The sequence below is a fragment of the Vigna unguiculata genome, chromosome 5 (assembly GCF_004118075.2).
Source record: "Vigna unguiculata cultivar IT97K-499-35 chromosome 5, ASM411807v1, whole genome shotgun sequence".
Taxonomy (NCBI): Eukaryota; Viridiplantae; Streptophyta; class Magnoliopsida; order Fabales; family Fabaceae; genus Vigna; species Vigna unguiculata.
Window position 1 is genome coordinate 13,799,921 of NC_040283.1, and position 10,731 is coordinate 13,810,651.

Here is a 10,731-nt window from a genome sequence, read left to right on the forward strand (position 1 = left end):
ATGCTTTAAATAAGTAATTTATTAAATAACTATATTGATTTTTTTTACCAAAACTTTATTTTTGAATTAAAATGTCCCATAAGTACAATGAGTATTGCATGATAATCCTGAATAGCATTTATATATAATGGTTAAATATGTTTTTGGTTCCTTAAGTTTTAAGTTTAAGTTTTAAGTTTTAGTGAAATTTGGAATTAGTCTCTCTTCAAAACTTTTGACCAATTTAGTCTTTCATCTTGAAAGATACGTGAATTTAGTCCTTTTAACCAAATTTTGTTAAGTTTATCTGACTTTTCAAGCACATTTCATTATAATATTTGAATTGTTTATACCATTTGACACATTTTTGTTTCAATATTAACTCGAATATTATCATAAAATACGTTTAAAATGTCAAATAAATTTAACAAAAATTTGGTAAGAAAAAACTAAATTTACATATTTCTAAAAACGAAGAACTAAATTGGTATAGAGTTTTAAAGAAAAACTAATTTCAAAATTCCTTGAAAGTTGAAAAACCAAACACATATTTAATCCTATATATAATGGTTAGGATATGAAACATTCATCTCACCACCAGAAGAAAATATCAATCTGAAAAATAAAATTCTGTGGAAATGGCTTCTCGCTTCTGTCATCCTTTTCTCTTCAGTGTTTTGTTAGTTGCTCTGGTTTTCACAGCAGGTGATTAGAAAAATAAATCACTTTCATTTCTCCAATTTGGTATCTTGTTTTTTTTCTAGAATGAAGGAAAAATACACAAATCCATATGAATTTGATGGTGAAATTTGATATAATTTTTTGGTGGTCTTAATAACTCAGGAGTAGAAGCAGCAACAGAACCAAAAATAGGATTTCTGAATGATTGCATCGGGCTTTGTTCTGGTGGATTAGCAAAATGCAAGAGCGATTGCGCAAAACTGGGCTATAAGGATGCTTTGTGTATCGACAAAATAAACATAAATGAATGTTGTTGTCAATGATTCATTTATACTATACCTATCACTATTTTATCAAATTTTAATAAAACGTGTGTTTCAATTATGTTCTTTTACTATTTATTTAATTTTAAAATATTATTTAAGAGATATAAATTTAAGATAAAAAATTTCGAATTCATCATTTAAACAGATAAATGATATGTGAGAAAGTAACAAAATTAAAATAATAAAAAACCAAAATATAATCTTGGAAGCCGGAAATCAGATTTGATGATTATTTGAAAGACCATAAAAAGAAATAAATAAATTGATTATAAATGAAATGTGTTATTTGTATGAAAATGAAATAATACATGGCATCTTTGTTTAACCATTTTTTCTAACATCCATTTTACACCAATGGCTTTTTGACCTTTAGTTATATCACATAGCTCTCAAGTGTCATTCTTTTCAACGAAATTGACTTCATCATCCGTTGCTTTTTTCTTTATTTTTTTTTTCTTTGAATGCAGTTTAAAAATTGTGGGATCACGATTTGCAAATAAAGATAAATGAGTAATTTTCTCTTCATTAATTCCCTCTACCCTAAAATTTTCTACCCACACAAGTCTCCTCATATTGGGTCGAGGACACTCATTTGTTGGTTCAGTTGCGTTTAATTTTTAAAAATGGTGTTCTCTGACTTGATATAGTTCATAGAACGAAGACTTAAGCAAAGTCGAAGCAATGAGTAATGATTATCTTCACTGCTCACCGTACTTAACTTATGAGAGGGATAACTCAAGTTCATAGTTTGAGAGAGAAGCCAATGAAATTCTCTTCTCCCATTACTAAAATTTTTCATATTACATAATTTCTTTTTTGTAAATTTGTTAAAAAGATTTGTAAATTTTTTTTTTCTATTATTGTTTCTAAGAATCTTAATTGGTAGGTATTCTTTTCTGGATAATTATTTCCTATAAAATTATAAAATTCGTGAATATTTTCTATAAAATTTGTTGTGATAAGTGTTTCATACAAAATATTTTGCAAAAAAAATGACAACAATTTCCTGAAAAAAAAAATTTCATAACAAAATTTATAAGTATTTCTTACAAAAAAAACTTCAAAACAAAATTGACAAGAAATATGAATTTTTTTAATAATATCCTGAAGTGATAATGTTAAGCGACATTTGCTCGCTCAAGTTCAAAGTGTGGTGATGTTGCAAGGGTCATAGATGATGCAATTATGTTAAGATGGTGAAGCGTTGGTGAAATGTAGGGGTGGGCATGGATTGGATATTTAATGATCCAATCCACATCCATTTTATATCCAAATAATTGGATTAGATTTTTGACCAAAATCCATTTTTTTAGCAAAAGTAGTTTGGATTTTTTTAGAATCCAAATCCAAATATTTGGATCAAGATTTAAATCCAATCCAAATATTTGGATAAAGTTTAAAATCCAGAATCCATTTTTAATAAAAGAAATTTAAATTGAATTTCTTAAAACTTGTGTCATTAAGGCCCGAATGACTCGGATGAGATCGACAATCCGGACGGACCCGACAACCCGGACGATCCAGACGGGCCCGACCACCCGAACAACCCAGACGGGTCCGATGACCCGAACGGGCTCGACAACCTGAACGGGCTGGACAACCCGAACGGGCCCGAAAACACAAACAGGCTCGACGACGCGAACGGGCCGGACGACTCGAATGGGCCCAACGACCCAGACGGGCCAGACGACCCGGACGGACAGGTCCAAATAGTCGGGCCCAAACGGGTAGTCGGGCACATTCGAATCGTGGGGCCCGTCTGGGTCGTCAGGTACGTCAAGGTCATCGGGCCCGTCTGAGTCGTCGGGCCCATCCGGGTCGTAGGGCCCGTCCGAGACGTCGAGCTCGTCCGGGTCGTAGGGCTCGTTCGTGTTATCGTGCCATCCGGGTCGTAAGGCCCGTGTAGGTCGTTAGGCTCATCCGGGTCGCCAGGCCCGTCAGGGTCGTCCAAGTTGTCATGTCCGTCCGGATCGTCCGGCCTATTCGGGTCGTCTGGCCCGTTCGTGTCGTCGTGCCCATCTGGGTCGTAAGGCCCGTGTAGGTCGTCAGACCCATCCGGGCCGTCGGGCCCGTACGGGTCTTCGGGCCCGTCCGAGTTGTCGGGCCCGTCCGGGTCGTCAGGCCCATCCAGGTCGTCGGGCCCGTCCGGGTCACCAGGTCGTCCGGCCCATCCGGGTCTTCGGGCCCGTTCGGGCTGTCAGGCCTGTTCAGGTTTTTGGGCCTGCCTGACTCGTTCGGGTCTTTGGGCTGCCTGACCTGTTTTCGTCATTGGTTCTGCCTGGTCCGTTCGGGTTTTCGGGTCCGCATGACTCATCAGGTCATTAGGCCTGATCGACTCGTTCGGTTTGTCGGACCCGCCTATCTCGTTCATATCTTTAGGCCCGCCCAACCTCTTATGGTTGTCAGGCCTGTTCGATCTGTATAGGTCGTCGAGCAAGACCCATCCAAGTCTGAATTTAGCATAGTTCATCTCAACCTTTAGTCTAACCCAACTAAAAATTTAAATTGAAAATTTGGATTGGATTTTTTGGATTATCCATATTTAAAAATCTTAATTTATAAAATGGATATCCAATCCATAAGATATATAAAATGTAAATTAGATTGGAATCCATATCCATTAAATGGATTTTAAATGGATTATAAATGGAGTGGATTGGAGCAAAAGTGGATTGGATCAAGAAAATTAAATTTTTTGCCCACCCCTAGTGAAATGGTGGGTTTCATGTTTATGGGACTTGCTGAAAGTGGTCCAACAAATATATCATTCAAGAGTTATGAACACTCAAGCAAGCGATGAGCTCTCAAATGTGCAAATAGGCATTTCAGCAAGAAGGGACAAATTCTATTATAATCTTTGGAGGTATCTTGCTAAAGTAGCATGAGAACAAACAAAAAAGCTTTTTTTTTAGGTATAGGAAGCAGGGCTGGAGAAAGTCGCTCAAGTGACATATTGATAAAATGATGATGTTTGTTGTTTATTTAATATAGGGTTAATTATTCACATAGTTCTCATTTGGTATGAATGTGTCAACTTGATCTTCACTTTTAAAAAAGTTTTAATTACATCTCAATTTTTTAAAAAAATGTTTCAATTAGGTTATTTCTAAAAACATTACTAATGTCATTAATAACATGTCACGTGTTGTGTGATATATGTTAGTGTCACTGTTAAATGTCATTTCAATTTACTTTCTATATATGTCTTCCTATTAATGTCAAATTACTACTAATATTTTCCTGTGAATTAATTAATTATAAAATTATTTTTTAAGAAAAAATCCTCAAAAAATTATTTTTGTACTAATATATCTCTATTAAAATAATTATAAAATTATGTTTGAGATAAAAAAAAAGTCTCAAAAGAATATTTTATTACTAATATAGATCTATTAAATTAATTATAAGTTTATGTTTGAGAATAAAATTTAATTAAATTATTATTAGTGTATGTGAATTTTTATTGGTATTAAAAATGATAGTTGATGGGTTAAAACTTTTATTTAGTAAATTATAATTTTGTTTACGAAGACGAGAATGATTAGTTATTTTTATTCTCTTATAATTATATTTTCTTCTTTTATCTTTTTATTTCTTTGTGACTTCTCTTGTCTCTCCTTACTTTCTTTCTTCTCTTCTAAGAGTTGTTGTTTGAGAGTCTTGGCAGATTACATTCCTTCAATCTCATATTGTTTATGTGTACCAATTTTTCATCCTCAATCATGATTAGTGTGTTTTTTCTTTCTATTTGTGTTGTTGTAGTTTTTATTCTGTTTTGGATTTGTACTAAAATTTTAGAAATGCATTTCTTTTGTCCAATTTCATTTTTCGGTACTTTTCGATTTACGAGTTTCTAAGAGTTTTTTTATGTATATTTTGATGAGGTATTGGAATTTTTTTACAAAACTATTAATTAAATTAAGGGTTAGTCTTTTGGTGGATAATAGATTAATTGTAGCATAATTAAAAATTGAGTTTTCTATAGAAAGATAATTCAAGTTTAGGAAAAAAAATTCATTATCAAGTCAAAAATAGCCTAAGTTTTGTGAAAAAACATATTAGACGGAAAAAGAAATAATTTATTGTAAAATCTCGTTTAGAACCGTTTAAAATTGATTACTTTTTGTATATTGTAAATAAAGAAATTACCACACTTCAGAGTATATTTGAACAATTTAAAATATATGAAGATATTTTTTGTTTTTTATGCAGTGTTAAAAAATTAAAGTCTAGATTGTACACTTTTGAAAGAAAAAATGCTTAAACTTTGAAAATCTTTAAAACATGATAATTTGTTGGGTAGTGATAGATTTGATTTATTTTCATAATTAAATATCTTAAGAGAAATTACAGGTTTGGAAAATAATAAACCAATTGACATTCTTAATTATATAAAAAGATAATATTCTTTTCCATATATATATATATATATATATATATATATATATAACTTACACAATATGTTAACAATTCTACTGTTAACGATGTCTCAATAAAGATTAAATGGATTAGCTTGAAATGTTAAATGAAATTAATTATTACAATTTAATAAATAATTTTGTATAAAAAAAGCTCAAAAAATAAATTTTAAATAAAATGTCTCATTTTATAAGTTTGTTTTAGGTCTCCCAAACTCTTAATTGCCCTTGTTTTGCTTCGGTTTGGTCCCTACATACGTCTTTTTTGTTCAATTTAGTCTCAATTATTTTCAAAATAGAGTAATATTGTCCTTCTTCAAGACAAAAAATATTATTTGTATAAATATTATACAGATAATTTTATGAAAAATGACATTTTAACACATTATATTATTGTATAGTATTAACTCATGTTTTGTTAATCATGACCTTTAGTACTTAATTTTCTAAAAAAATTATACTTGATTAGTTTTACTTTTATAAAAAAGCATGGATTAAAAAAACATATTTTAATTATTAATCCCTTTTTTTATAAGATCAAAACTAATTAAATATAAATATTTTTACAAAATTAAGTATACCATTTTTACAAATAATAAATTTGGTGTGTCACACCAAGTACCTGACACGTGACAACAAAAACAATATTGAAAAAAATTAAAAAAATTAAAAAAAAAAACGACAGATTGACACGTAGAATACCGTTAACTGTGGTAGTAATTTTTTTTAAATAACCTAATTAATTCTCATTTTCAAAAGTAGGGACACAATTAAAACTTTTTTAAAAATAGAAACCAAGTTGAGATACTCTTACCAAAGTGAAGACCATTCAAATAATTAAAATATGTTTTTTAATTCATGTTTTTTTATAAGATTAAAATTAATTAAAAATAAATATTTTGACAAAATTGAATATTTATATTTATATTAAAATATAATGATAAAAGTTAAGATTAATAGAACCTGCGTTAATAATATAATAATATGTTAAAATTTCATTTTTAATAAAAATATTAATATAACATTTATACAAATAATAAATTTGGTCCAAATTTAAAAAAAAATAATTAATAATTTTTTTAAAGTACCTAATTAAATCATTTTTTTTAAGTTGAGATTCAGTACTCTATATTTTAATTTAAACTTGCTAATATTTGAATTCCCAACATGTTAAAGCATAGCTTTCATTACAAGACTTCGTGACCTTGTAATATTATTGTAACTTTTATCAAATTTTATACCATCAATACTTTTATAAAATTTGTTATTTAAATGTTAAGTTGTAAATTCATATATTACGATTATTTTTATCAAACTGTTTAATAATACTACAGTGATAAAGTTATTTAAATTTTGATATATTTTAAAAAATTATATTAATTATATAAACTTTTATCTATATAAACCAAACATTTTTATGCGAAAAAAGGTTAAATTTAAAAATATTAAGATTTTAATATTTCATAAAAATTGCACCTTTGATTTCACACTTTATATCTACTATTTTATCTTTCAATATTTTTCTTTTTTACAGATACAAAAGTTAATTATTTTAATAACCAAAAATACTCCTAAATATTGGTTGTGAAGTGCATGTCAAAAAAGTATTTTCCATGTGCAAACATGCAGTCAACATGTAACGCATGCATACAAATTCACACATTTTTAGTTGTTAATAGACGTACTTTTGAGTTGTCTAGCATTACTAAGCAAATCTCTTACAATAAATGATAATAGGAAAAGATATTTTGACAAAGTTTTATTTAAAAAACTTTGAAAAATAACTATTTTTGATAAAAAAAATTCTAAAATTTTATTATTTTATTTTGTAACTTTATTACTCTATTTAATAACTTTGTCAACAAAATATTTGTCAAAAAAACAATTTTCCTAAATGATATATTTTCAGAAGAAGAAATAAATGACTTTATGTGATCAGATGATGTCCCTTTCATAGGCGGTAAAAAGATTATTAACTATTTATCATATATTTTATCATAAATATTTACAGATACAGATATTTTTGTTATTTATGATTATGATCTTTGTCCTTCTCGAGATAATGTTTCACTTTGATAACCTAACATCCTGGTAGCGCTTATCGATACGTTAAGGAAAATTATACTTTGACTCGTATCTCTTACTCCTTTTGTCTCTCTCCGACATGACTTAATGTTAATTATTGATTTTTTCAAAATAAAATATAATGGTACATTAATCAATTGTCTACACTAAACCACGTCAAAAAATAAAAGATTAGAATAAAAAGAAAATGAGAATCTTATTATTATTGTTGATACGTTAAAGGTTTCACTTCTAATAAATACAAGCGAAAACACAATAATGGTGTGTGTGCTCATTTTGTTATTATACTTGTTCTCGGTCGAACGAGGAGACCACAACAGAATTCTTTTGCTCTCGACTTCTGAGAACCGACTGAGTTTATTTTCTACTTTTCTTTCTATTTTCTTGCTTTCTAGGCCTCATCCGTCTTGTCCTTGAAGCGTTCCTCGCACCCCTTTTATCTTCCTCGGCCCCAGGTGATGGTCCGATCTTCTCGTGAGGTCGGTGCGGAGGTTACCGAGGATCTAGGATAAGTACCGATCCTCCCCTACAAAATAGGGGTTACTTGCCTTTAAGTTTTCGACGTGGGGGCTCGGTCAGTTTCACCCGAGGTATGTTCGGGGATATGGTTCGAGTATATATCGGATTTGGCCAGGGGTACACTAACCCTCCGACCTCGAAATTCAAAAAAGTTTTGAACTAGAGTCGTTACAACTTCCCTAGCGCGTGAGTTTGCGACACTTGATTGCAATTTACTGATAAGATGCCACGTGGCGTGTGTCCGATGGAGGTTATGTTTTTTCAGACTGCAACCGCCGTTTCTATCTTGTCAATCATTTATGAAGCGTGAGGGGTTTTTTATACTATTTTCTTTCCTCCATCCTCATATATCCGTGACTTTTCCCCTTCCTCAAACTTTCTTGCGACTGCATCTGATTATACTCTAATCTCTTCAGTATTCGTTGGTGAAGTGGCTTGAGCCAGGTACATTTCTTCATCTTGTCTTTTTATTTCTGTTTCTGATCGTGTTAGGGCCTTGTTTTATGAGTGTTTGTGGTCGTGGGTTAAATTTTAGGGTTAGTATTTTGGGGGGAAGATGAAAAGATCGTTTCGTTTCAGAGATGCGGGGTTTTAGCATTTTCCTTTGCTTGGTGGTTTTTGCAGTTTTTCCTTTTCTGCATTGTTGGTAGAGGGAAACGCCCCTTCGACGCTGGGTTTATCGGCAGTACTGGGTAGGGTGAGGCTCTTTGTTCCGCGAGTGTTGGCGAGGTTTTTTGTTTATTCGAAGCAATGACCACTTACGACGATTTTTATCCGTGGGCGCCCTCAGGCCTTAGGCGAGAATGTTCATGCTTTACATCGGATCACTTCATAACACGGTACCGTCGTGGTCAGCAGTTATGCCAGAGTAATGAGCAGGATGTTTTGGTGACTAGGTGCGAACTGGACGAGCTAGTGTGCGCCAATGAATCCACTGATTCCTCGGGGCCCTTTTGCTTTTTCTATGCGACCTTGTTCTCGAAAGTGGGGCTTCGTTTGCCTTTGAGTTCCTTCGAGAAAGACTTGTTGACGGTATTGAATGTTGCTCCGGCTCAACTTCACCCAAACAGCTGGGCGTTTGTTCGGGCGTTCCATATATTGTGTACGCATTTTGGGGTCGTCCCGACACCAAACGTTTTTTTGTATTTTTTTGAGATGAAGAAACCCCATAAGAATATGTGGTCGTCCTTGAATAGTGCTGGGGGTAGAGGTCTGTTGACGTTATTTCAATCGTCGTACAAGGGGTTTAAGGGGGGTTTCTTGAAAATAAGGGCTCCTCCCCATAAGGCGGATTTGTTGGAGGGTTTTCCGCTCTATTGGACACAAAACCCGAGCAATTCGAGCCCTCGACAATTATCCGATCTTTCATCGTCTGAGAAGGAGTATTGTCTTATGCTAGAACAACTAAGGGCGGTCTTTGACACCAAACAGCTGCTGGAATTAGAGTTTCAACCGACTAGCCTAAAGCGCTATATCGGTATATATTTCGTGAAATACTTTCCAAATTTAACTTGGTTTATTTTCTTTGACCTGATCTTTGTAATTGTGCAGAGTCCAGGATGGGGATGTCGAAACAGGATTTGGCTAAGCGCTTCAAGGCTTTGAGAAGCTCTTCCCAGGCTTCCCTAGTTCAAGCAACTCCCTTAGCTCAAGAAGGCGTGACGGTAGTGTCTGACGAGGAGGCCACTCAATCGGGATCAGGTCTCAAAAGGCGGCCTTCTCTGAGTAAATCGAAAGCGTTGGTAGGTGAGACGGCGGGGGTTTCTACTCGGTCCGAACATACATTGTCGTCGAAAGGCCCGCTGTTGCAAGAAGGGTCGAGCAACGTCTGCTGTAGCTTTAGGGATTCTCAGTTCAACCACAGAGCACACAGCCGAGCACATAATGTTTTTGATGGGGATCTCCACTGTCTCTTGAACCAAGAAGTTGATACCATTCAAGAGGACATAGATAGGTTCCTTCATAAGACTGAGGTCTCGGTGGCAGCCCTATGTGATAAGCTGAGTCGGGTAAGTGTTTTGGAGAAGGATTGGCTTGCGGAGTTGGCTTTGACTAAAACGCATTTGATAGCGGCGAAAGAGGAAGTGGCTCGACTTTCAAAGGAAGTAGATGGGTTACAAGGGCTTAAAGTAAAGCTAAGAGCGAGGGGAGAGGATAACCGAGCTGGAGACTGAGCTGCAGCGGGTCAAAGATCAGTTTTCCGAGAAGGAGAAATCTTGGCAAGCTTTGGAGGAAAAGCTGGCGAACGAAGCTGCTTCTACTTACGGAGTGGGATTCGAAGCTGCATTGGAGCAAGTGCGGCTATTGTGCCCTTCAGCGGACATCTCGGCTGCAGATGCTAGTAAGGTCGTCCTTGACGGCCGCTTGGTGGAAGAGTAAACTTATAGGATAGGTTTCTCCTTGTTTTAGTGTTTTATGAATGTTTGTAATGACACCTATGTTATTTGCCACATTTTGCTATACATTCTTTAGGAAGTAATTTAAATGTGACGTACCTGTTCTTCGTTGATATTTACGAATATATCTGATCGCCAACTAGTCGTGTGGATTTGTTGAAACTATGCCTAATACTCAGCTTCTTGGATCGATGCGTAACCCTCAGCCTTTAAATGTCAGGTGCCGATTTGAACTAACGCGTAACCCTCAGTTTCCGAATGCGTAACCCTCAGTCTTTGAGTGCGTAACCCTCAATCTCGAATGTCAAGTGCTGATTTAGGCCCAGC

At 33.8% G+C, this 10,731-nt stretch overlaps 1 protein-coding gene across 3 annotated transcripts; it reads left to right on the top strand.

Moving 5' to 3' along the window:
- Window positions 1-7,769: 7,769 nt before the first annotated feature.
- Window positions 7,770-10,519, top strand: LOC114184073. 3 transcript variants are annotated; one of them, XM_028071311.1, is made up of 3 exons: window positions 7,770-8,452; window positions 8,633-9,485; window positions 9,560-10,519. In XM_028071311.1, the coding sequence occupies exons 2-3, from the start codon at window positions 8,759-8,761 to the stop codon at window positions 10,180-10,182; spliced, it is 1,350 nt and encodes a 449-aa protein (XP_027927112.1). In that variant the 5' UTR covers window positions 7,770-8,452; window positions 8,633-8,758; the 3' UTR covers window positions 10,183-10,519. The 3 variants fall into 3 exon arrangements, with proteins under 3 accessions (XP_027927112.1, XP_027927114.1, XP_027927113.1); XM_028071313.1 differs by having other exon boundaries at window positions 8,799-9,485; XM_028071312.1 differs by lacking the exon at window positions 7,770-8,452 and having other exon boundaries at window positions 8,459-9,485.
- The last annotated feature ends 212 nt before the right edge of the window (window positions 10,520-10,731 follow it).